Source organism: Vulpes lagopus, chromosome 6, assembly GCF_018345385.1.
Source record: "Vulpes lagopus strain Blue_001 chromosome 6, ASM1834538v1, whole genome shotgun sequence".
Classification (NCBI taxonomy): Eukaryota; Metazoa; Chordata; class Mammalia; order Carnivora; family Canidae; genus Vulpes; species Vulpes lagopus.
The window spans coordinates 39,763,379-39,791,103 of NC_054829.1; the positions used below are offsets into that span (position 1 = coordinate 39,763,379).

At 35.8% G+C, this 27,725-nt stretch overlaps 1 protein-coding gene and 1 pseudogene across 4 annotated transcripts in view; both read right to left on the reverse strand.

Moving 5' to 3' along the window:
• Positions 1-4,255: 4,255 nt before the first annotated feature.
• ARID4A (AT-rich interaction domain 4A) overlaps positions 4,256-27,725 on the reverse strand; it is a 67,086-nt gene continuing 43,616 nt past the window's right edge. For 2 of the 4 annotated variants that reach the window (XM_041758021.1, XM_041758022.1), the window contains exons 16-24: positions 26,146-26,396; positions 23,275-23,472; positions 18,887-18,971; positions 17,871-18,072; positions 15,035-16,168; positions 14,243-14,347; positions 10,496-10,702; positions 9,726-9,872; positions 4,256-6,110 (exon numbers count right to left, since the gene is read on the reverse strand). In XM_041758021.1, coding sequence (XP_041613955.1) covers positions 6,007-6,110; positions 9,726-9,872; positions 10,496-10,702; positions 14,243-14,347; positions 15,035-16,168; positions 17,871-18,072; positions 18,887-18,971; positions 23,275-23,472; positions 26,146-26,396 — 2,433 coding nt within the window. In that variant the 3' untranslated portion in view covers positions 4,256-6,006. Of the gene's footprint in view, positions 6,111-6,130; positions 8,533-9,725; positions 9,873-10,495; positions 10,703-14,242; positions 14,348-15,034; positions 16,169-17,870; positions 18,073-18,886; positions 18,972-23,274; positions 23,473-26,145; positions 26,397-27,725 lie in introns of those variants that run through there. The other 2 variants (XM_041758023.1, XM_041758024.1) reach the window with 2 other exon arrangements.
• Positions 14,393-15,001, reverse strand: LOC121493284 (annotated as a pseudogene).

Genomic DNA, 27,725 nt, shown 5'->3' on the forward strand with positions numbered 1-27,725 from the left:
AATTTGGGTGTTCATCATTCACACTCAGGTTTTTATACTTATGGCTGCATAAACAAAGCCAGTGTATTGTTTTGCATCTTTAAATTTTGTAGAGATGTATGTATTGTTTGGCATCTTTTTTTTCACTCATTTGTTTTTGAAATTTATTCATGTTGATACATTAAGCTCTAGTCCACCCATTTTAACTGCTCTGTAGTATTGCAATTAGTTAGCCATAATTTATCCTTCTCTTCATGGGCATTTAAAATGTTTGATCAGCACAAACCATGCTGCAAAGAATAATCTTTTTTAAAAAAAAAATTTTTATTTACTTATTCATGAGAGACACACAGAGAGACAGAGACATAGAGATAGAAGCAGGCTCCATTCAGGGAGCCCGATGTGGGACTCGATCCCGGGACTCCAGGATCACACCCTGGGCTGAAGGCAGGCGCTAAACTGCTGAGCCACCAAGGGATCCCCTGCAAAGAATAATCTAATACAGATCTCTTTCAGCATATACAAGATTTTCTCTAGGGTATATGGAACTGTTGGGTCAAAGGGGTGTTCCCTACCATCTTTACTAGATATTGCTAAATCCAAAATAGACCTATTAATTTACACTTGCACGCAGAACATGGGAGTTCCCATTTCTTTACTTACTTTCTAATGCTTGGGTTGCTAGACATTAGCAGATCTGTGTGACATCATTAATCAGTAAGGAAATGCAAATTAAAAGCACAATGAAATACCACTACATACCTATTAAAATGGTTAAAAAAGAAAAGCTCAACTGAATATATGTAGTGCTGACAAGGATGTAGTGCAATTGGATTGATTCTTGCATATAGCTGCTGGGAATGGAAAATCGTACAGTATTTAATCCAGCAACCTTATTCCTGGTGTTTACCAAGGGAAATGAAAATATATGTCCACACAAAAGCCTTTATGTGTCTATTTATCGTGGCTTTATTCATAATTAAAATGCCTTAGTTTTTAATTTTAATGGGAGTTAGAGATTTAGCTTTTTTTTTTTTTTTAAGATTTTTATCCATTCATGAAACACAGAGGGGGGGCGGGGGGCGGGGCAGGGACACAGGCAGAGGGAGAAGCAGGCTCCACGCAGGGAGCCCAATGTGGGACTCAATTCCAGAACTCCAGGATCACGCCCTGGGCCGAAGGCAGGTGCCAAACCATTGAGCCACCCAGGGATCCCCTTAGGTAGGGTTTTTGAGAGCAGGTCTGGATAGGAATCCAAGAGAATTTCAGAGAGCAGTTACCACTTGGTGGTAAAAGTGCCCCATCAAAGAAAAACCACCAGTGAAGTCTGAGTGCATTCACAACTATTTTATCAAAAGCTTAGTTATTATTATAGGGCCAATCTTGGAGATAACGACTACATCAGAAAATTTAATTGAAAAAATTACTTATGGACTGCCAAGGCCCACTCATCCTTGGAAACCAAGATAAACTAGCAGTTTATCCTCCATAAAGATTTGGGGACTGAAAAAAAGCTTCTCTGGAGGATAATAAATATGTCTTGGAATATAGTGGAAAAGAAACTAGTTGTAAGATTTGCAACTGAAATACAGGATATCTAGTTAAATTTCAGTATCATGTAAATAACATAATTTTTATATAGGACATACTTATACTAAAAAAAAAAATTATCTGTCTGAAATTAAAATTTAGCTGGATGTCCTGGATTTTTATTTGCCAAATTTGGCAACATGAAGTGGTGAGACTGTTAAATCAGTCTTCTTTAATATAACTTAGCCTTGAGAAGAAATCCAATTACTTGTGCAGAATAATCATTTATTATATTTACATGGAAGTTTTAAGTTTTTCACAATAGAACTTTTCAAAATGAATTTTGGTGATAAAGTTTACAAAATGAAGATAGCTTCATAATTAGGTTAACTGTAAATTCTAAAATTATGAACACTGGCCTTCTACTTAAGATATAATGGGTCTAATATGAATATATAAAAAGGCTTTTTGTGCTTAAGGAAAACATCATTTGGTGTTGTAACGAAATATAAATTACTAAAAAAAATTTCTACTGTGTAAAAACACTAAGCATATATTAGAAATTCTCCATTAGCGCAGACTCCATCTTAAGAGTCCATCAACCTCCACTAATGATGAATGCCATCACATATTGTAGTCTTCGTAATAGGATAAAAAAATCTGTGTAACCATGTGGAGTAATGGAAGAGGGAAGAAGAAACAAGGAGGGAAAAAAACCCATCAGTTTAAGAATACTTTGAGTTGGGGATGAGACAGTTTAACAGGTCTACTTTTTTTTTTTTTTTAAGATTTTATTTATTTATTCATGATAGGCATAGAAAGAGAGAGAAAGAGAGGGGCAGAGACACCGGCAGAAGGAGAAGCAGGCTCCATGCCAGGAGCCTGACGTGGGACTCGATCCTGGGACTCGCCTGGGCCAAAGGCAGGCGCTAAACCGCTGAGCCACCCAGGGATCCCTACTTTTCACTTTTTAAATGATATTTTATCATTATCACCTTTTGGAAAGAACCACAAAAACAACTTCTACACGTCTGGCTTGTACATAAGAATCACTGGTAAAAAAAACAATAGCATTTCAAAAGTAATTTTTCTCACCTTAACATAGTTTTTGACCATCTTACTGTGTATTATTAGATGTTGGATCAGGCACTTTGTTGAGTATGATTAAATACTTAAGGAACTAACCCTTAGTACGATAGAAAGACACATGCATAGGTAAACATAATACAAGATGAGTTGTCAAGTAAATAATAGATTGAAAATGCTATCAGAGCATAAAAGGAGATGGTGATGGTAAGTTGGCAAAGGGCTCATGGAAAAGTGGCTCCTGAGATGGCTCTGGACAAGTAGGGATAGAGTGGTGGAAACAGAGGAACAAGAGGCAGAGGTGGGCAGGTGCAGTGTTTGGATTTAAAGTAGCAAAACTGCTTTGAATACATGAGTTGTAAGAATTATTTACAAAATGAGTGGCTCTGCACGACCAGGCTCCTGCCCGTCCTGCCTCAAGTCTATTCTTGCCCTGGCTCATTACCTATGAGCCCCATGTGCCAGGGAGCATTTTACTCTCCCATCTCTCTCCTTTGTTTAGCCCATTCATTATCCTCACTGGGGCTCAGTTTTACTGTTGCTTTCTTTGTAAAGCCTGCCATGACCACCCTTGCCTTCCAAGTTCCTGGCTGGGCTGCTGTATCGTGATCTCATGGCACTCCATAACTCAGTATGTTTGTCACACCTGTGGTTAAGAAACACATTGGTTATATTTAACATATGCCTCATTAGAATATACACCGCCTAAAGACAGGAACCTTTTTCTGTCCTGTTCGTTACTGTAACTTCTAGGCCTTTAGCTCAGTGCCTGGTACTTAGCAGATAACCAATAAATGGTTAATGAATGAATTCTGGTAATAAGTTTTTATGTGTGGTTGAATATAGCTTAATGTTTTCACAGTGTTGACAGGTTAAATTACAGGGCTTGTAAGAAAGGTATATTTTAAAACTTATAAGAAAGATATATAAGCAAATTAATAGTTTAACCTATATGGATTTCCATAATTTAAAGCAACCTCATAGAAGACATAATATTAAATGCTAAGAACAAACATGTTTCTTAGTGAAGGACCGGAAAATTAGAAACACAACAAACAATAAAAGCACACAGTGGAACAGTGAAACAAATCTCCATAATCTTCAAAGAACCTGATGTTATGGATAGGACCTTCTACTTTAGATATTGAAGAGTGTCTTTATACTTTTACTTTTTTAGTCACATGTAAGTACTATCCAAAATTTTGCTAAATTCAAAATATGCCTAATATTTGAATAGTCAGTATTCACTTTTGTAATTCTCTCCGTCTCCAAAATAAAAGGATTTTAAGTGTCCATATACCCATTGAGTATAATTTTGCCCACTGTAGAAAGGTCCCAATACTTCATTACCAGATTTATATTGATTAGAAGGGATGGTATTCAAGCTGATAATTAGTTACCATCTCATTTACTGAACTGCTACTGAAGCAAATCATTAAAATATCGATATATGAATCTAAGGTTTCCTCCTGGTTCCAAATGGATTTGAATGACACGCTTTTTTCATTTTTATAATTAAGAACTAGAAATATTTTATTGTAAAGACTGACGAATATATTGAATATGCTTGTTTTGCAAAGTCTGATTTTCCAACTGTAAGTTACTGGCACTTGGGAAAAAAACAATCACTTAAATGAAAACTAAAAATATAAAGCCTATGTTTAAAACATGGCCTTTATTAATACTGCCCACTGAGCTCCATTTTTATTTTACATTGAAATACTTCTGCTTTGCAAAGAAAAGACAGAAAAGTGCATTTTACAAGAGTACTTTTTTCTTTTTAATTCTCTGCGAAAATGGAAGGAATCTGAATCACAAGTTCACAATGTGGTAAAATGAAATTAAGAAACAATGATTTCAGTAATGCTATGCCATCACTAGTGTTTGGCTCTGACTTTGTTCTTGTAAATCAGATCCTGATATACAGTCTAGAGCATCTAGGTTATTACTCTACAGCATATTAAACACAGAAAAGGAGGTTTAAAAAAAACCCCTTTCAATGTACAAACATGAATTTAAAAACTGATTTTAAAAAATCACCTTTTTACATAATGTATATGGCAAAAATGCTTTAAATACATGATTTTGGACTTATTTACAAAACATATCAGTCTGTGGAACAATTCACAGACACAGCATACATAGTTGCTTTACTTAGTTGTTGCATCTCAACTTTGGGAGATAGAAATTTATTCGGCAGTATAGCAAACAAAAAACTATGACAAAGTATCTTAAGGGCAACCAAAAATTTGATCCTCAGAACAGTTTAAATACTAGGACTGCCAAAGTTTCTAAACGAGGACATACTTTAATGATCCAGATGCCCATTTATAGTTCTATAACTGTTTGAAGGACTGAGACAGACTCCCTTCAACACAGGCAAAGCTACTGGATGCAACCTCCTGTAAAAGGGACAGCTGAGAGCTATTGTCATCCAAAGAGTGAATTAACCTAGAATTTTCTTTTTTTCAATTTTATTAATATTTTAAAAAATACATAAAAATACAACATCCAATGTCTGAATAAATATATTTAACAAGTTGCAAGATAATACCTTATTTTACACAAAATTTTCAGCTTTAGAAATCTTGTTAAATAACTTCATTGTTGTTATATATTTCATTTTTGTCTTTTTGTAACAAAATAAAAACTCTGAAATTACATAGAAAAAAGACAAAATATTTTTGTCAAGGGATAAGATAGTCCACTGAAAACTTATTCACAATTCCACTGTAAACATTAATAAACATTAAAATATTTGCATAATTGTGTGCTCAAAAATCCTATAAAAAGTGGAAGACTTATTACAACTGTAGTTTTCAGTCAACTACACTTCCTTTCACAATTTATTTTGTCCCATTTACACCTTTAAGCCTGGGCACACTGCTGAACATATACTTTGGCAGTTCTAAATAGCAAGTGCTTCCACAAAAATAAAAAACAACAACAACAATAAAAAAAAAAAAACCCACAACATAAACCCCCTACTCACCAAGTGTTCAAATACATCTTAGTGAAAGTGCAGCAGTCACTATTCAGCTGGATAATATTTTGATGTTTTTCATGTGCACTTGCTTGTCTATGATTTCTATAACAGTTGAAAGCTTTATTATACAAATTCAGATTTGCTAAGTGCCCTTTTTCTATCTTCACAAAAAAATGAAAAAAAATTAAAGAGGAAAAATTATAGACAAATATGGCAGGCTGCCTAACCTTCAATTATTAATCAACTTACTTTTTGCAACAGAAAAAAAGAAAAGAGGGGGGAGTAGATACAGTCCAGCCTGGAAAGGTATACAGGATATACTTAGCAATGTCAAACCAGTTGAGTGCTTTCTGTGGTTGTATTTCAGGGTTTTAGGATTTATGTCCATGGCAGCAAACTGCTGGGAAGGCAGAGAAAAACGTTTATCACCTGCATTCTACAGCAAGTACATTTTGTGGGGGAGATGATGATGAGGGACTCATCCCAGTGTCTGACGAAGCAGATGACATGGAGGCTCCTGCATGAGACACTGTAGAATCAAAACAACTACATTAGACCCAAAAACTATCAAAGATACCTAGCCACTGGCAAATTAGAAATAAATTTCTTATTATTCATTTCAATTGCAATCCTCTTAAATGGTGCCTAAATTTAGGAATAACATTGTCAGCAAAAATTGTTTGGCTCAATTGACTGGAATCAGTCTCTCATCAGTTAAATAACTCAGTTCAAAAAAGGCATCTTAAAATGTAAAGATTTAAAGAGATGATAAACTCTTAAACCCTAACTTGAACGATCCCTGGAAGGAACTCACCCCAAAACCAAAACAAGGTAAACCTGGCTTAAATTCTCACTATAGCAAATTCCTCCCTTGTCTCTGGGTTCTAGGACTTTAAGAAAATTCACTCATCCCAGAAAATTTCCTATAACCAGCTATCCACTAGCTTCCTACCCTTTTCCTGCCCCAGTAGACCTAATGGACACAGCATCCCATAAGCAACAGCAGTTATCTAGGTCAGGTCAGAATCATGATGGAATCAGAATCAGAATGGAAGTGATTAGAAGAAAGTGTTCACTGGGTGGCTTGCAATGGCTCAGCTGGAAGGAGAGGGTGCAACCCTTGAGGTTATGAGTTTGAGCCCTACATTGGGTATAGAGATTACTTAAGAAAATATAAAATCTTAAAAAAAAAAGGAAAAAAAGTCCTCATAAGACTTTAACAACTCTCTAGGAGGACGTAACACAGATTAAGGGTCACTACTCTATGCATTTCATAACTTTGCCATTTTGGGTTTTTTTTTTTTCTTTCTTTGCAAAGCTCGTCTATCTCCTGCCAACATTTGCCTATTTGTTCCTATTTAAATTTTTAATTTTTGTATCTCAGTGTATAGGTGTACTCCAGTGTGACATGTAACTCATTAACTACAAATTCTAACATGGCGGGTCTCACTTTAATAAATCACTTTATACTACAAAAAATTAAAACAAAAAAGGGAAGACTAATAAAACAATCTTTTTAGTTGTCTGAAACTCCTATCACCTATACGAAACTTAAAGCAGTTCAGGGTGCTCTGAAGAAATTTCAGTTTATTAATTTGACTGCATGTTTAAAAGCTCTGTAAAGACTTCTTGCTATTTCAGTTGTTAAAGCAAATGGAAAGCCTAATCTTCCATTTGCTCCATCTTATTCCTGGGAATTAACACTGCTGGACTTGGACTAGAATGATTCAAGATCATATATGATACAGGTCATTTTATCAAAAATTCATCCCCTAACCCTCTGCAACAGGCAGAAAACCCCCTTCAAAATAGGCAAGCCCATCACATACTTTACCTTTTTTTGTCTTTTTAAGAGCTAGCTCTTCTGGAGGCCTTCCCTCCTGTCCATCCTATTCCTGGAATAGTTGGCTCTCTAGGCCTGCTATGCAGTGGTCATCCTATCGCTTCCATTCATCAACTTGACATTTTCTTTATTGCTTTGCTAAGTGGGATTCCTTGTTTTGTGGATCCTATGTTGTCTGAACTTTCTAGTTTGGCTTCTAGTTTCCAGTGCTACCACTGAGAAATCTGACATGAGAAACTTGATGGTGTTCTGACACCTATTTTTTAGATACGCCTTTCTTTACATGGTAAATTTTTAGAATCCTGTTATCCATAGTGTTCTGAAATTTCACAATGTGCTTTGGTGTGACTTTTCTCTCTCATTCTTTAGATATGTTACAGTGAGAGTCCTTTCAATCTTCTAATTCATATCCTTTATTTCTGGAAATTTTTCTTAAAATACTACTTGATGACAACTTTCTCCTGTGTTTATTCAGTGTTCTTTTTCTATAAATTCTGCGATTCAGAAGTTAGATCTCAACAGATCCTATGCTTCTCTTAGTTATTTTTTCCTGTTATCTTTTTGACCATCTACTGGGATTTCTTTAGCTTTGCTATCTCTTCTATTACATTTTTAAAATTCCTGCTATCATATTTTTAATTTTTGAGAGGTCCTTCCTGGTCTCTGAATTGCATTAATACTATCATATTTTTGTTTCAAGACTGTAGTATCTTTCCTGTATCTCTGTATAGTAATTTTAGTTTGGTGTTTTGTATGGTACACTGTTCTTTAGAAGTTCCTTTTTATTCTTTTTCTACTTTGGTTTCTAACTTTTTTGTAGAGCCTTCCCTGTCTGGTCTTGTGGCTCCCATATTTAAGAAGGGAGCAAAAAAAGCTAACTGGAAGCTGTGTGCAAATACGAGGAGCTTTTCAATGATGGGCAATGCATATGTAGTGATTGGCAAGGATCTTGCTTTTTGGTTCAGGAACCTTTAAATGTTGGTATCTGTGTTAGTTCGTTCCTCGGGTTGACCAGCTTCTCCAGAGGAATCCTTCAGTCTCCTCCCAAGAATGAGCATAAGCTTATTAGTTGCCAGCTTTCAGGAAGCCAAGAGGATAAGAGTTTCAGCTGGAAAAGGGATAGGGGTCTCATCATTCAGTATTGTAAACTTTTGCTCAGGCTCATTATTTCTGGTTTTGCCCTTAACCCTCACTTTCAACTATAGCTGGTGTCCCTGAGTCTATTAGCCTATTAATTCCCCTCTCCCTCCAATAAGTTAATTTTCTATTTTCTGCTAGAGTTGCAGAAGAAGGTAGTTTGTATCACAGGATGGGGCAAAAGGATCCAATTTCTCCTTCCATTTTCAACCAATCTCCATTTTTAGCCTCACCTATATCCTTGCTTTCAGAGATAAAGTGATGTGGTATGGACTGGCTCATTTCTTGTTTTGTCCCAATGCAAGGATAAATAAGCTTATTAGGTTTTTACATTCTGCTAAGTAGTCCATCTCCTCCTCAGCTTCCAAGAGAGAATCTATTGACTTTTTTTTTCTATTGACATTTCTTATCTACTGTGATCTGCTAGCCCATTATCTTATTCTTGTGGGTACAGGGCTTTTCATTTTCTTTCCTGTTATTTTATGTGGGGCTTGGAGATGGGGTAGCTGTGAACATAGCGATGTTTAACTATAAGTCAATCCTACATAGTTTTAAGGTCTAAGTCAGACACTACTCTCTCTTCATGATTAATCCAAAGTAATCTCTCCTTCCACCAACTCCTATACTTGATAATATCACTCTTGGGGCCCTCATAACATACCCTCCTGCTAGAAGTTAATATCTTTGAGATCAAGGTCCATTCATCTATTTCTACCCCCTGGAAGAGGGCCTAGTGCATAGTATGAATGCATTAATGTTGTTGAGCTCCTTAGGAAATAATTTATGATTGCAGACAGAAAATCACTTTGAGAATAAACCATATGCTCATTAATTTTGGTGAATCTCATAATAACAAATATAGTGCCTGTAAATAGGTAGCCAGTAAACATTTGTTGAGCAAAAAGTGAATTTCAGAGGGAGTAGCTCTTCTTGAGAACCCACGACATTTAACAAAATCACACATTTTGTAAAACAGTTCATAGTCCTTTTCAAGAGTTTCCTCCTGATTCAGTTGTTGACCTCATTTCAACAATATCACAAAGAAGGTAACATTAGAAATCTAAGAACAGTTAATAAATATGTACTATATTCAAAGAATAACCTAAATCTTCTAAGAACAGAATATATTTGAAACACGGGAAAGAAAAATTAAACTCAAATTACCTTCTCTGTCTTTCTTTTTTAATCTTTTTCTCCTCCTGTCTATGGTTGCAACTTCAGACTTCAAAGACATGTAATATTTTCTGATTTCCTGTAATTTTTCTTGGAGAAAAGAGATTCGCTCTGTACTGTTCATATTATCTAATTCATCTAAAAAGGAAAAGAAAGGTTAATTAGGTTTTTAAAATAATTATCTGAGAAAAGATGGCAGTTCTATCAAAACTCCAACTTCTAAATCATTAAAAGCTTTGATTTAAAACTTTCCTTATTAATTAATTAAAATCAATAAGAGATGACCTTAATTAAATTCATGAATAAGATTCCTATATATACCCCAATTTTTAATAATAAATATGTATTATAATGTATTAATTATTAATTAATTATTAATTAAATGATCAGAAAAACACAAGAAAACATCAATACACAACGACCCTGATCTATAATTCTAGTTATTTATCCAAATAGTTTCTTTGAACTGATGATTTTTTCATTCATTGGTTATTTCCGGCTGTTAGTACTAGAAAGGGTATTTCAGTTTCATTGATATATGTACATTACACATCTTATTTCATTACTAAAGATCTTTCTCTAGTTAATATTTATCAGGTTAGTATTATGATGGAAAGATATGGATTTGGACTTAAGATGATAAGTAATGATTATTGATAAGATAGTGTTTGGAAGCCAACATAAGTGAATTTGGTAATCACTATTTCTTATTTTGACATACCACTTTACAAAATACATTCAAGTTTTCTAAAGCTACTTACTGAGTTGAAAGCTCCATTTATATGTCCTAGGGGATGAATTTGGATGTTTTTCCCTGTGTTTATCTTTTTCCCCATCTTTGATGTGAGGGGAAATTCTTGCAGGAGATCGTGCAAGCTTCTGTGGCTTAGACACACTAAGATGCTTTACTGGTGTACATTTACTTGAATTGTCTAGGACAGGAAGATCTTCACTATCACTGCTTTGTCCTATAATAAGAAAACATTGATTCAGAGATTATAAATGACAAAAATCTCAAATATCAAAATGCAGCAGACCCAGCTATTATTACACTTTTTTGGTATCCTACAGAAATAAGTGTACAAATGAACAAATTTCTTAGCAATAAAGAAATGGAAATCTATATGCCCACCAATAGGGAAATGGTTAAAAATTACATATAGCTGATTCTTGAACAACATCAGGGTCAGGGGCACTGACCTCTATGCAATCAAAAATCTGCATTTACTTTTGACTCCCCAAAAACTTAATTACTAATAGCCTACTGTTGACCAGAAGCCTTACAGATAACAAAGTTGATTAAGCATATTGTGTATGTTCTACACATTATAGATTGTATTCTTATAATAAAGTAAGCTACAGAAAAGAAAATGTTAGAAAATCATAAGAGAAAAGACATTTGCAGTACTGTAAAAATATGTGTATAAGTGGATCCGCACAATTTAAACCCATGCTGTTCAAGGGTCAAATATATTATTCAATACTTTGCTAAAAAGAATAAGCTAAAGTTTGTAAATTTGTAAGAATTTTAAGTTTATAAGATTCTTATAAAGCTTATAAGAACAAAAGTGACTAAATAGTACTTCACCAAATTTGTACTTAGATATGGTCTTGCTTTTCACTTCACAACAAATCAGAATTGTTTTACTTTTTTTTTTCCAATCTCTTATACCCTACTTCCACCCTACTTGCTTACTCTCTCAATAGCCAACCTTGCCTTCTACTGAAAAAGCAAACTTGAGTGTTACACACAATTTCCTAGCCCCTCCCCTATCTGTATCTATCTGTCTTTATTAACATTTGCAAGAAGCTCAGAAAGGAGAATGTTTTTGAAGACTAATCTCTTCAGCTATACTCTTAAAACCATCCACTCACTGCTCCTCTGGAATATCCCAATATTGGTTATCTATCTTCTTTTATCTTCAACTTCTTTTCCCAGGTCTACCAACATGCTTATATCTTTCCTACCCCGAGGGAGGGAGGGAAAAGGAGGAAAACTTCCCCTTTTATTTGGCACCTCTTTCCTTCTCTTTAGAGTGAAATTTCTTGAAAGAAATTCTTTGTTATCCTGATTTCCACACCTTCTAATCACATTCCTCTGCTCTTGTTAGCGTCCAAACATTTACAATTCACCAAATTCAGTGAATGTATTTTAATCCTATCGTATATTCTATAGCATTTGAAACTTCTTTCGTATTCAAACCCACTAGTGTTTAGTGATTTGATCAGTGCCCACATAGTCCACTGATCAGTGCCCACTGATCAGTCAGTACCCACATAAAGAGATCTCTCACAGAATTCTACTCTTGGTTTTTTCTTTTCATCTCATCTCTCCCATAGCAATCTCATCTTGCAATCCTTCACACAACCACCTTCTAAGAACAGACTCTTCTAAGCTCCAGGCTCCTATTCCCCTAATACTGTATACCTCTAGCTCCATATTCCCTAAATTACTCTTCCAACAATCTGCTGCTACTCCTGTATCCCATATCCGTTAACCAGTCCCTCATATGTAACTAATAACTGAATCCTAGTGATTTCACTTCCCATCTCTTTTAATTCATTTCTCCTTGCCAAATATTCAGTCAAATATTGTCCCCAAAGTAAAACTGACAATTTCTTTCTTCCTTTTTAATCTTTTTAACTTTTTAGGCAATCTTGAAATTTATAGAACAGTTGCCAAAAAATGTTTTTCTGACCCATCTGAAGGTTAAGCTGCCTAGCCATACTTGAATACTTCAGTGTCGTTTTCTACAAACAAGAACGTTCTCTTTGTGTTAGTTATCTGCAAACTGGCCCCAAACTTAGTTTAAAACTACAAATGTTTAGTATCTCACAGTATCTGAGTACTGGGGTCTGGTTCAGGGAATCTTGGGATATTGCAGTCAAGGTTTTAGCTGATGCTGTGGTCTCTGAACTTAACTGGAGCTGATGGCTATGGTTCCAAGATGGTTCACTCAAATGGCTTCTGGCAGGAGGCCTCAGTTCCTTACCAGGTAGAATACAGACTGCTGTGTCCTCAGGCCTTGGCTGCTAGCTTTCCCCAGACCAAGCAATTTAAGGGAGAGCAAGGAAGAACCTGCAGTGCCTTTTATGACCTATTCTCTGAAGTCATACTCTAGCACTTCATTCAGCCCACACTTAAGGGGAGGCAATTACACTTTGCCTCTTGAAGGGGAGAGTATCAAAAGATTTGTAGGTATGTTTTTAAAACTACCACACACTTAGAGAACTACAATACAACAATCACAATCAGAAAATGAGCACAAACATATTATCACCTAATCCTCTCTACTTGTCCCAATAATGTCTTTTGTAGCAAGAGGATTCAAATCAGAATCCTATACTGCATTTAACTGTCATGTCTCATAAGTCTCCTTTAATCTGAAATGGTTTCTTTCTTTGACTTTCATGATCTTTGCAATTTCTTAAATTACAGACCAGTTATTTTATAGAATATCCTTCAGTTTGAATTTGTTGATGGTTCCCCATGGTTATATTTGATTTATGCATCTTCGACAGGAATGTCACGGATGTGCTGCTGTAATAGTATGTGATTTCCATTTGTCACATTACTGGTGATGTTCACTTTGATCGTTTGACAAACGTATCTGCCAAACACTAGGATATTATTCAGTTGCCCTTGATAATTCCTACTACTTCTCTATCCTCATTTCCCATCACTCCTCCTCTATACTCTACATCTGTATTGTCCAGCCACTGGCCACATGTGACTACTCAGAACTTCATATATGGTTCAAAGGTTTTGCTTTGAAATGCCTTTTATCTTGTATATATTACATGCTCCCTCCATGGGATATGTATCTACTGTAACCTAGAATTTTCCATTCAGACTTGTATGAAGGCATGTTTTGGAGATAAAACTGTCAAAATTAATGATGTTTATTTCTACTATGTTCTACAATTTAATTTTATTCCTTATTGTACAGAAGTCTTTCTCATGTAATCTAATTCATACTGATTTTACTAAGTTCCTTGTTTGTTTCCATAAGAATTTTATTATTTGTCTGTTTTAAAAATACCATACTATTCAGAAATCAGCTTTTCTAGATTAAACCATTCCATTCAGAAATGTAAACTTAATCTGCTTTTACCACTAGAACAAATATTACTTTCCTATTATTCAAGATTCTCAAATACATTCCTCAATATTAAATCACTTTACATAAGAAATACAAATGAAATAAGCATTAAAAACAGCTATCTCAGCTCTAAATAAAATTGGCAAGCCTCTTCAGATTAAAAATTAGTGGAAAAATTGCTATTTCCAGAACATAATAAATCAAACATTACAAAACAATTATTAAATAAGTTCTACCCCCCAACATGGGGCTTGAACTCACAAGTCTTGAGATTAAGAGTCACATATCTACCAGGTAAGCCAGCCAGACATCCCTAAACCAAATTTATTTTTAAACTGACACAAATGATGAAGCCAACAAAATGCTGAAAATATTATGCTAAAGCCAGCATTGGAAAGCACCTACCTGTTCCGTTCTTTTCACTTTTGGCTACAGCACTCGTTCGCTTTGGGGTACGCTTTTGCTTTTTTGCCACTAACCCACTATTTCCCTCACTTGGCCTTTTCTGACCTAAAACAAGGGAAAAGAAACAACTTAAAAAATATGTATCTATTTTGGATATGATTAGTTTATTAAAGGGAGACATGGAAATTATTTACATGATGAAAGATTTCACAACTTCAGTAGAATGGGCACCTTCACATGATGCCATTTCAATAACGATTTATTCAGTCTACATACTTTCTGAGAATGTCACCATCTCTAAATAAAAAATAATCCTTGTTATCTGGAACAACTTGGGTGCCTCCATATTCTGGGAGAAGAACTTTTATCTCCAACTTTCATGCTAAATACTACTGCTGCTTGCAATACTTCTCCTTGAGATTTTTCTGGAAGGATAAGGCCTCCTTTGGTTACAGTTTCAGCTGAACTCCTTTCAACTAAAACTGAGTCAGAGAGGAGAAGAAACTTCCTAAACTCTTGTTCTGCCACAACTCCAGCTACCTCAGTTCATACTCTGCTCTTGAGTCTCTGCCATGGCAAGAGCAGCTGTAATTATGCACCTGTCTACTCCACTTGTATTTCTATATATACATCTTTTTTTTTTAAGGGAGAGGGGGCGGTAGGAAGGAAAGAATGAATATGAGGAAGGGGAGAAGGGAGGGAACTTTTTAGCTCAGGATTTCCTAAAATTCTTAACTTACTAATTTGAGGATTGAACATACGAGACTGATATTCTTCCAAGAAAGTCCTTACCCTTCTCTCTGTTCTCTCTTTCTTGAACAATCAGACTACAGGTACTGGAGGCAACACTAGCTTCAAACCCGTTTGCTGATTCCCTCTCACAGAGACCTTCTTGAGATTCTTCAGCAATGCTCTCAACTTCAATGGTTATGTCACTCTCACTTTTTATACTCCGAGACTCATCCTGGCTGAGGGTTAGTGGTGAAGCCACTGAAAAACTATGCTGTACTACAGGAGGGAGGGCTGGCGGCACAGAAACAAGAGAGTTAGACTCAGAGCTTTCCACCACCACATCTTCAATGCTGCTCTTCTCCTTCTCATCCAGATCATCCAAATCGACCTCATGGCAAACCAGAGTCTCAGGCCCAATCAGAGGCATTGCATCCTCCTCTTCTTTCAGTGGAGTATTTACAGTTTCTTCAGCTGGACTGTCAAATTTTTCACTAGTTAATTCTTGAATGCGTTGGCTTGACTCTGCAATTAATGATGGCATTCCTTCATTTTCTATTTCAAAATGTTGTTCAAAATTTAAATTTTTCATTCCCTCAGATGCAACACAGTCACTGGTCTTTTCTTGAGAGATGCTGTTTGTCATTTCCATTCCATTCTCAATTCTTATTTTTTTCTCTGGTGATGACTGTCCCAGTATTTTCCGTTTCAGCTTTTTTTCTTTCGCACATTGGTCAGTGTCATCTTCGGTAGTAGAAGAAAAGTTTTTACTGTCTAACGAAGAAAATTCTAGACTTTGAGCTTCTATATGAGGTTCACTTCCTGCTTCATCTTGGCTAAACGATGAAATCTTTATAAGTTCTAAAGAAAGATCTTTTGTTTTGCTTCGTCTTCCCTTTCCTTTGGGAGACTTTTCAGCTTCTTTCTTAACTTCTTCTACATGTTCCACTTTATTTCCAAAAATCTGTACTATTTGTTCATTCTCTCCAACTTCTAAATTCAGTGTTTCTAAAGGCTGCATTTGCGTCCTTTCATTTTCTTTTAAAATATGTGCAGCAATCTTTGGATTTTCTTCATCTAGTTTATCATCATTTAAATTCTCATTTTTTTCTAGTTCTTTAATATCAGGAGAAAGTTCTTCATTCATCAAATTCTTTTCTAAAAGGTCTTCTGTTTCACTATCAGATGAGCAAGAGTCTGCAAAAAAAAAATTACATTACACAGGTTTTGAATTGCCAATGTAATTTTAGAATAAAAATTCTACCAAAGAGAACTCTTAATCATGTATCTCTGAATACCTCCCTGTAGAAATTTCCGATAAATCATACATTTGTGCCAAAAATACGAGTGGGGGGGGGGGTATGTCAAACTCCATGTAAAAATACATTGAAAATATTACTGTCTCAATTCTATAAAAGAGCTATTTTGCATTTTTCACTAGTATCATATTTAGGTGATAGTTATCCTTAGAAAAATCAAAGGACTGAGCCACATGAGTGGCTTAGTCAGTTGAGTGTCCCACACTTGATTTTAGATAGGATCATGATCTTGGTCTTGGGGTCATGAGATTAAGCCCCCCCACACACACTGAGAACCACATTCAGCAGGGAGTCTGCTTGGGATTCTCTCTCTTCTTCTGCTCCTCCCACTACATGCACTCTAAAATAAATAAATCTAAAAGAAAAATCAAAGGACTAATACTGAGATATTAAGTTAATATATTAAGTGCTTTGATCTAACAGGTACTGATTAATAAATGTGATGGCCATTTTGTGTCCCTAGAAAGGAATATGACATTCTATTTGAAATAATTCTGAAAAGATGTACAAAATGAGCATTTTAAAATCCCAAAACTTTAAATGTTCTTCTGATTAAAAGACATAAAATTATAGGCAAGCTACCTTCTTAGAAATCATTCTCTTTAAGTTAAAGAATTTTTCAAATACTAAAGTAGGGCTGTAAGATTGTATAGAAGTTATAAAATATGAAAATTCTGCCCATGTGGTGCTCACATTGTAAACAAGTTCAAAACGACAAATTTAAATGTATTTTTTTGGTGAAAAGGTGTAGTATGGTTTTGTGATTTTATCATATACAAAATTTGTTCCATATGAAAACATTAAAATCCATTTGTTCTCATATTAAAATAAAACTTTTATCTGGTACTTGAGCAAGACTAAGACTACTATGTATAGTTTTGTATATACTATGTATATACTTGTACATTTTGTATATACTATGTATATACTTGTACCTTGTGCATGCTATCTAAAGACCCCTTTCACTTGGACATCTTGCATTTGTGTATTAAGACAACTTTCCAGCAGATGGCAGTAATGAGGAAGGAGCATGCCATTTTCTAACTCCCAAACAACATATGGACAAATGGCAATTCTGTAGTTCAGAATAACTTTTGTCTGAAGGGAGGGCTAATTTTATATAAGACAACAATTTAATATTTTAAATTACATGGAAAAACATACAAAGGTAAAAGAGTGGGAAAAAAGTTAAAAGCAAAATAGAATATGTTCACCTGTACTCATCACAAAACATGCCTATACCACATTAGTTTGTGCTTTTTGAACACTTTGGTCTCAGCTTTGTTGAAATATCCTATGTGAACAGCACTGAATTACAGGAGACACGTGTATGCTTTGAAGGACAGTGTAGCACATAGTAGGATGTATGACTTGTCAACCCATCTTTTAAACAGAGTATTTTTATAATACTGATAAGAAAAGTATTCCCAAATTAAAGTAAAACATCACTAAATTTTAAGTAAACATGATATACTAAAGTACTTTCTTCAAATCAAATTTTGTAGTTTAAATTATATGAAATTAAAAACCTGACTATGAATCTGATTTTTAAAAAACCAACGATCCTCAAAATTGAGCACCTTCCATTCCATTTGACAGAGGTGAGCTGTCTGGCATATTGCTGCGAGCACTTCTGGTACCTGATTTTCCTTCAGTGTTTGGAGGCTTAGACAAACCATATGGCATGTTTGATGAAAGTGTAGATTTTAAAGGAGGCCGTCCTCGTTTTGACTTCTGCCTCTCCTCATCCCTCTTTTCATCCTTTTCACTGTCTTCTTTATTCTGGGTAACAACAACAAAATGTATGAGATAGGCCAGTGCTTTAGAAAAAATGAACATTCTATTTCAACAAGGAGAACCGTAACTCAAAAAGATTATATATTTTATATGTCAACTCTTAATTTGTGCTTATAGAAACATTAAAAGCAAGTAGTTTTCTAACACAGTTTGTATTTATATGAATGAGAGTTTATAGCTTATAATACTGCAATTACATTGTGAAAGCCAGAGTCCATGCATTAGAGAGAACAACTACTCAGCACTCCCCCTTGTTCTGTACTACTCCCTGAGGACAAGAAAGATACCTACTATGAAACAGACAAAACACTAGGTGAAATCTCTATAGCAAAAGCTGAAAATCGAGGATGTGGATGAGAGTACAACTAGCCAGCAGGTATGTTTTAAAATATAGTATTAGCTTTCCAGAGAGTTGACTTAAAAAATCCTAAATTCCGGCATCCCACAGGAGAGTGGTGACTTCCACCCTCTCTTGATCAGGAATGTATCCTCTTTTTTGTCACTATCAACCCTGCTTTACCCTTTTTCTGTATAGCCCCTGTTTGAGTTTAAAGTCTATACCCTTTTTCTGTATAGCCCCTGTTTGAGTTTAAAGTCCCTGGTTTTTAACTTTCCTAAAACAGTATGATAATGTGTTTACATTTTTTACTTTTTTAGCTTCTGGGTTATAAGAGAAAATCACAACTACTTTAAAAGAATCAGGATGATTATTACAATAAGAAAAAAGGATTTATAAAAAAGCAGTACAATATAAATAATACCTATACTTATCATAAAGGGTATGATTGCAAATACATACTTTTGCTTTTTTCTTCTGTTTTTTCTTTGGTCCACCTTTGTCCAAAGGCCAGATTATCCTGTCAGCCTTCACCCATTCATCATACCTTAAAGAAAAAAATTAAAACTTCACAATACCTTATTTGAAATGTATGCACCAAATAAAATAACAGTGAGAAAACTAAAGAGTTTGGTTCTAGTGTTGGCAGAAATGCGAAGAGCATAGGAGTTGGTTTGCTGGTAATATGTCCCAATTTGTACTAGGTGCTTTATATACCTGCCATCAACAGAAGAAGGCAAAAGAATTTCTTAGGGTAAATGAGGTAAGAGGAAGAGCTAGGTAAGCAAACTCTATGCAGATTCAAGACTGAACTGCTTTTGTTTTCCACAGATCTGAGCTTAATGAAATATACTTATGTTACACTGTCACTCTATTGACCAAATAATGCAAAAGATAAGTCAGGTGAATTTGTATTTGTAATACGATCAGTTCCAGGTTTACTTTTTCTTAAAGATTTTACTTAGAGAGAGACAGAGCAAGAGAGAGAGCGCACACGTGCATAAGCAGAGGTAGGGGCAGAGAGAGAAGCAGACTCGCTGCTAAGCAGGAAGCTGGAAGTGGGACTCAATCGCAGGACTCTTGATTATGACCTGAGCCGAAGGCAGACACCCAACAGACCAAGCCACCCAGGCACACTCCAGGTTTATAAAGTCCTTTTCAACTCTGTTTTCCTCCCAGAACTCTATAGCCTCCACTATTTCTAATAAAATTTTATTCTGAAATATGTCACCTCTAAAACTGAAATTTTTAAGAAATATTTCCTTTATCTAAGTTTATTCTGTTTAGCTCAAATTGAAAACTCATTTCCCCTACAACTTCTTCAAAATATTAACATCACTTTTATTTATTTTTTTTAAAGATTTTATTTATTTATTCATGATAGAGAGAGAGAGAGTGAGGCAAGACACAGGCAGAGGGAGAAACAGACGCCATGCAAGGAGCCCAATCTAGGACTCGATCCCGGGACTCCAGGACCACGCCCTGGGCCAAAGGCAGGAGCCAAACCACTGAGCCACCCAGGGATCCCCTAACATCACTTTTAAATTTCAACATAATCAAGTTACTAATCAGGAGTAAATAAGAAATTAAACTTTCTAGAACTAAAGATCAGTTCTTACACTATGTAAATATATGAGTATTTATAGAGCTCAATCAAAATCCAAAATCTGAACATTTAAGCAAAAAACACTACAGGCAGTCTTTACTTTGAACTGCACCATGTTAATGAAAAACATCCTGACTGTAACCCAGTTACCATGGTGCCATGCAAAGTAAGGACATAGTTCTAATACCCACATTCTGGTTGACACAGGACCATGACCATACTACGGTTTGAAAACTATCTCTTCCTGTACTGACCCAATATTTTCATTTTACAAGGCTTTTAAGTGTCTGTACATTATTACCTTATTTAGAAATATTCACTCATTTGGACATTTACTGAGTGTGGGCCTGCTAGTGTGCTACGCACTGTATGAGGAAATATGTAGAGAAGAAGAAGGCCCTTGTTTTCACTGAGCAACTTGCAGTGTGGTAGAAAGACAGACATACAGTAAAATCAAGTACAGTCTGGTAAATGCAATAAGAGGGTTATTTATATATCTGGTCCATGCTAAAAAAGAAGTAACTGCCCAATTCCAAAATTCCGCAAGACCTATCAGACAACCAAGAAGCACAGGTGTAATCTAGCATACACATGGTCCAGGCCACACTGGCCTGCTCACCACAGTATGCCATGTAGGTACTCTAGCATTAATATTGCCAACCAAGGGTGGTCCCAGTATTTCTCAACTCATATCAGGACTTCCCTCACAGTTGCAAATGCTACCCAGTTTTAGAAATCCAACTGGATTCTCTAGAAACTACAGTGACTATGTTTCAATAATCAGACCAGAATTATACTAGTTTTAAAGAGTATGGAAGGAAAATGAAAAGTCACAAAACATGTAACTAGTTGGGAAGATAACCAATTAGGAAGAACATGACCATATAAGAAAATGACTGTTGAGAAAAGTCATAGTAAAACATTAAAAAGATAAGCAAGAAGGATGAAAGAAGAGGCATTCTATAAAGCAGAACAGAAGAACAGACTCACAAAGAGGGTAAGAAAGAGTGGATGGGGAGGAACTGAACAGAAGCAGAGGAAAAATGAAGGGTACCATGTGCTGCAACTATAAAGACAGTGACTCAGGATTGACAAAATAGTCCCACCCACCCCCACCCAATTCAACCATACACGCATAGATCTTAGAGATGGATTTAAGAGTTTGCATAGAATCATTGAATCATGTCATGTTGCCTGAAACATATATATCATTGTATCTCAACTATAAACATTCAATGGTAAACATTTTTTTAAATCACCATTGTTTCGGGGCACCTAGGTGGCTCACTAGGTTAAATGTCTGACGCTTGATTTCAGCTTAGGTCACGATCTCACGACTCAGGGTCATGAGATCAAGAACCCCCCTCCCCAATCAAGACTCTGTGCTCAGCAGGGAGTCAGCCTGAGATTCTCTCTCCCTCTGACCTCCCCTTGCTCATGCTCTCTCTCTCTCTCTCTCTTTCCCTCTCTCTCTCTCTAAAATAAGTAAATAAACTCCTTTTTAACATTTTTTTTAAGTTTGTTTCCGGGCAGCCTGGGTGGCTCAGCGGTTTAGCACTGCCTTCAGCCCAGGGCCTGATCCTGGACATCCAAGATCGAGTCCCACGTCAGGCTCCCTGCATGGAGCCTGCTTCTCCCTCTGCCTGTGTCTCTGCCTCTCTCCTTCTTTCTCTCTCTCTCTGTGTCTCTCATGAATAAATAAATAAAATCTTAAAAAAAAAAGTTTGTTTCTAGTGTTGGCATAAGTATGAAGGGCACAGGGTCTGGTTTGAGAAATGTTAGTTTTATATGCTATTCACTAACCTATACTCTTAATATGATGCAAAATGAAAGAAACCCAGCTCTCCTTCACTAAAGAAAACACTCAACATTTATTGAGCACTTACGACATGCCAGGCACTATTCTCAGCATTCTATATGTTAATATGGATGTTAAGCACTATTTCTAACAATATCTCTATAAAGTAGGTATTTTATCTTCCCCAATTTAGAGGTGAGGGAATTGACACATAACAGAGCAAACTTCCAGTATGTAGGGAAACCTTGAAGCACTCTGGCTCCAAGAAAATACAGGGCAAGCAAGATATTATGCACACAAGACTTTCCAAAAGAGAAAGAAAAGTAGTCCCTGACATTCAGGAACTGGCCTAGTACTATTAGCTACAGAGCCTGATCCAGCACTCATAGCTAGGTTCTGTTGTTCTGTTGAACATCAATAATTTCACAGAACATCAACATCAGACAAGTCTGCTCCATGACCATGATGGATCAAGACAAAACCAAGACCACTTCATAATAGTGTCTAAACATTTACAGGAAAATAAGGAACACTGTCCAAGCCACAAAAATGACCAACATCCTTTTTATCTTGAATGACTGCTGCTTCTTAACCAATTACAACACTAACCTAGGTCTAGTCTCTGCTCCTTCTAGATAAGATTTATTAAGATAACCAATCACAGAATTATCACCACTTCATGACCATATCTAATCCAGAACAAAGCCTACTTCTTAAACCCTTCCCCAAATCACCTACCAAGCCCAAATCTGAGTTTTTTCTAACATTTTTAAATTAACCAATTTAGAATTATTATAATGCTTGATACAAGCTTACTTCGAATAAATGTAATAAACCACCTGCACTATTGAGAGCTACAGGCCTGCCTCTCTGCCCATGTCCTACACGATTGTTTCCACAAAATCCTGAGCTATTGCTGTCCTCAGAGGCAGTGCCCTGGACTCATATTATTCAGCTAACGACTTCTTATTGAGAGGCTCTATGGTATCCCATACTATGTTTTCTCATTCGCTGCAAATGAATAATAAATCCAACCTATTCAACTATAGATAGGATCTTGGTAGGGCAGAAGTACTGACATAGCTGGTAAAGCAGTGGGGATGTTGAAAGTTGGAGAATCCAGATAAAAGGTGTGCTTTTGGGGGTGTCAGTTGGTTAAACATCTGCCTTTGACTCAGTTCATTATCTCAGGCTCCTGGGATTGAGCCTCACATCAGGCTCTCTGCTCAGCAGAGGAGCCTGCTTCTCCCTCTGACCCTGTTCATGTGCTCTCTTTCTCTCTGTCTCTCACTCATTCTGTTTCTCAAATAAATGAAATCTTAAGAAATAAAAAATAAAAAGCGTGCTTTGTAAATACCTATATACCATTTGCTTTAGTCCACAACATTAATCTGTTTGAACCATACAAAGAAATTTCAAAGGTAAGAAAATACATTTTTTGCTTACCTGACATTCCATCCATAGTAATGTACCAAGTATAAAACTTCTCCATCATCAATTTCAGTGCTTTTAATACTAGCTTCATAGATTTTCTGCGTTTTCCCTCGGCCATATTTTACTTTCACTTTGGTTCCTGTTAGGCAGGGTTCCATGTCTTCCTCATCTTCCTCCCCTTCAGAGTCACATTTGCTTTCAGTTTCTTCCCTGCGGCAAGTTACAACATTGATAATGCTACTAATAATTTAATGGAGAACAAACTAACATATGCTAAAAGAAACCAACATGTAGGATAGTCAAAACCTAAGTATTACCTTAATAGCATGTCAGTGGAGGAGGAGAAGAAGGAGGAGAAGGAGAAGATTTTTATGGACTACCTACTAAGGAATTTATTTATTTGTTATGTAAAGGTGCACTGTACCACAAGTAAATCTAGATTTCTTCAAGGCCAATCAATAATCACATTTAATGATGATGCATAGTCAGATTAATCATTTTTGATAAAAGATCCATATGGGATCCCTGGGTGGCGCAGCGGTTTAGCGCCTGCCTTTGGCCCAGGGCGCGATCCTGGAGACCTGGGATCGAATCCCACGTCGGGCTCCCGGTGCATGGAGCCTGCTTCTCCCTCTGCCTATGTCTCTGCCTCTCTCTCTCACTGTGTGCCTATCATAAATAAATAAAAATTAAAAAAAAAAAAAGATCCATATGCTTTGAAAAAGTCTTTAGGATTCATACTCAAGTGCCACCTTATTATGTGAAAATTATCTAAAGATAGTTTGTACTCTGCAACTAAATTGTCTTAAATCTACTACTCTGCTCAATTTGGCATGGTTCTTCAAAACTAAATTTTAGTGTGCAGAATAACGGACAAGACTATGTACCTTAGTAACTATCTTTTAAACTAGTTTGTATTTTAAAGGTCACTCTACCCTAACAAAGAAACAATAGATATTTGAATATTAGGCCACTTGTTGAAACTGTGAGATAGCACCAGGAGAACAAAGCTCTGTGTAGCTTGTATTGATTTCTATGTGTTTTTACTCCTCTCTCATAGCTTTTGTTTCAAATAATCAGGTATAAAAGAGATTGACATAGGGAGGTCCAACAATATTTCACATATTTTTACAAACAAAACATTCTATATTAACCCTGCAAGGATTCAGAAGAGATTTGCACCACAGATCATCCTAGTGTCCTAGAGTTTTAAATGCTTCAGAAGAGACATTGTGCTCTGATAAACATAGGCATTAATTTGGGGACCACTAGGGAACCAACAAGAAGAAGCTTTTTCAACTCCATTTGCCCTGGGAATGTTTTTTCTTAAAGGACTCCTTCCAAATTATATCCTGATAAGGCAATTTCAAAATACTAAGAAACTACTTCAAACAGAAATCACAACAGATAAAAAAAAATCTGTTTCCATGATTCCTGTTACAGAATGAGAATACAGACTATGTTTTTGTATACATTCATTCTTTAATAAAAGGGAATATTGTTCTTCATATTCAAGTCTGTGAAATTTTCTCTGAAATAAGTATCTGTTCTATTAACATATCAACTATAAAGGTTTTTAAAGCCATATATTTTATATTCATATGTTACTTGTTTTATTATATACATATAACACATTTTGATGTTTATTTTTTTTTTTTTGATGTTTATTTTGATGTTTATTTTTAACAAAACTTCAAACTATAATTAAGCCCTACTTTTTTTTTAGTGGTTCACCTTTGCTTAAAATTTATTGTCCAAATGTTTGAAATACTACACTTGCATCATTATATGCAATTCTAATTATCTCCTCCCAGTTTACCTAATACTAATCCTATTTCACTACAGAACTTTATTTATTTACAAATCTAATTCACATGTAATTGTGAACAGCTCTCGTACCTATTTGTACTGATACATAAAATTACCTCTTCCACTCACCAGTCATCCCTCATTTTCTAAATATTTTCTCAGTGGTTAATTTTCAGATGGGTATCAGCCACTAACTGGATGCAGCAGGCTATTTCCCCAATTTTGCTTAACAACTCAGATTTCTAGAAAATTTATTATATAATGTAATAACTGAAAAGTAACTATGGAGAAGAGTTTATGTTACAAGAAAATGTGTTATGCTGTTGTTGCTGAATTACAATTCATTTTTTAGTAGCATATAAAAATTAGTAAATCCATTTGACAACACATAAATGGCCAACTAAACACAGTCGGACATTACTTTGATCTAGCTGGACTGCCTCATCTTTGGTTATTTTTAAGTCAGTTCAGTCCATACATGTATAATACATGGAAAAAAAAATACCAACACTCAACAGCAAACAGGATGGACATTAAAAAAACTGAAATTTATTGGTGTGATGTGGGGCAAGAATGTATTTTCCAAGCTAGAATCAGGGGTGCATGCCACTTATTCCAATACAATAACTTGAAAAAGAAAAATGTCTTAGATCAAGCTAACACACAGAAACATTGGCTAGTACTGTGCACCCATGTGTTTGTTAGCTTTCCCACATTGTACCTTTTTTAAAATGGAATTTTTGCTGTCGCTGTTTCCTCTTGTCCACTTCCTCCATTTTTCTCCAGCTCCCTTCCCTGCTGTCAACTGCAGGACCTTTCTTTTGACTGGGTGGCGCAGCCTTCTTTGAGGCCACTGTTTAGGGCACAAGTGCTATTAAAATGGTGCGACCAGTATATTCTCCAATTCCGAAAGGCGATACACATCATCTTCACAATGTGTCTCACCTTCATTAGACAAGAGGAATGGAAGTCCCAATAAGAAAACATTCCCTCAAACCTGAATCTCTAAGCAGGAACAGAGCGCTGCTGTACCCCAGACAGGTGCTTCTGGAGAACAAATATAAGATAAAGTACCTCTCTTGGCTTTTCTCTTCCTCTTCATCTGAGTCTTTATCAGAATCCTCCTGCTTTTTAATTTTCTTCTCCTTCGGCTTTGGTGTGGTTTTTCTTCCCAGTAGTAGCTCATTTTCTTTTTTCTCTGCGGTTTCATAGTCATCAACTACATCCTTATTTTCAATATCATTGTCTTTTAATTTGTCTTCCGTTTTCTCTTCTTCAATTTCCTTTTTAATAGAATTTGCATCTCGAGCTAGTCTCCTTCGTCCCTAGTAGAAAGGGTAAAAGCTTTAAAATGGCTATCACTACAAACAAAAGGGGAGAAAGGCAGAAAATGCTTCTTAAACCTTCACAAATCTTCGCAATGACTAGCTGTTTCTCTGTCTTGAGACGTGACAATGACAGCCCATCAACCACTGCGTGCTTTTCCTTTCAACCCATGTAAATTAATTATGTCCATGTCTACTATGATCCTTGGCTACATGCTACAGAAAAAAAAAATTTCCTCCTTTGTTGACTACATTATTTTATCTCACTTTTAATATTTCTTGACTACAATAAATTTTTTAATTGAAAGATAGTTGACATACTATGTTATATTAACTTCAGGTATACAACGCAGTGATTTGAGAATTATACACATTCTGCAGTGCTCACCATAATAAGTGTAGATACCACCTGTCACCAGTTATCACAATATTATTGACTATATTCCCTATGTTATACTTTTCATCCTTGTGATTAATTTTATAACTGTTAGTCTGTGCTTCTTAATCTCTTTTACTTATTTTGTCTATCCCCACACCCCTTTCCCTCTGGCAACCACCAGTTTGTCCTTTCTATTCACAAGTATGTTTCTGTTTGCTTTTATTTTCCACATATAGTGAAATCATACAGTATTTATCTTTGTTAGACTTATTTCACTTGGCATTATTTTATCACACTTTTAATATTTCTTGACTACAGTGAAAGTTCTAAAATAATTAAGTATCAATGATGCAAGTTAATAATAATTTAAAAATAAATCAGCCCCCTAAATTATGGGCTCTTTAAAAGTTCTATGATGTCTAATCTACCATTTTTAAGATAAAATTTACATTATCACTGTATTTCTGTGTGACTACATTTTAAAAGGACTGAATAGGGGTGCATGGGTGGCTCAGTCGGTTGGGTGTCTAACTTTTGATTTCAGGTCGGGTCATGATCTCAGGGTTGTGAGACTGAGCCCCACATCCAGCTCTACACTGGGTGTAGAACCTACTTGAGATTCTCTCTCCCTTTCCTTCTGCCTACCTCCCAACCCCAGCATTCTTGCTCTCTCTCTCTAAAAAAAAATAAAAATAAATTTTAAAAATAAAAGGACTAAAATGCATCCATGGCCAACAGGTGAGCTGATTTCTTTGAATAAGTATTTGGAGCTCACTGGGCTGGCAGTAATTTGTTCTTTCCCAGAAGCTTTCATTTAGCCTCTTGTATGCTCAACTGACTGTGAAACTGCTGAGCCATTTTATTCTCTCCTAAATTCTCCTTCAGGTCCACCGCTACACACTGGCAGTTTCCCTCTACTTGGAATAAAGTGAGGATAGAAAAGGGGCCAA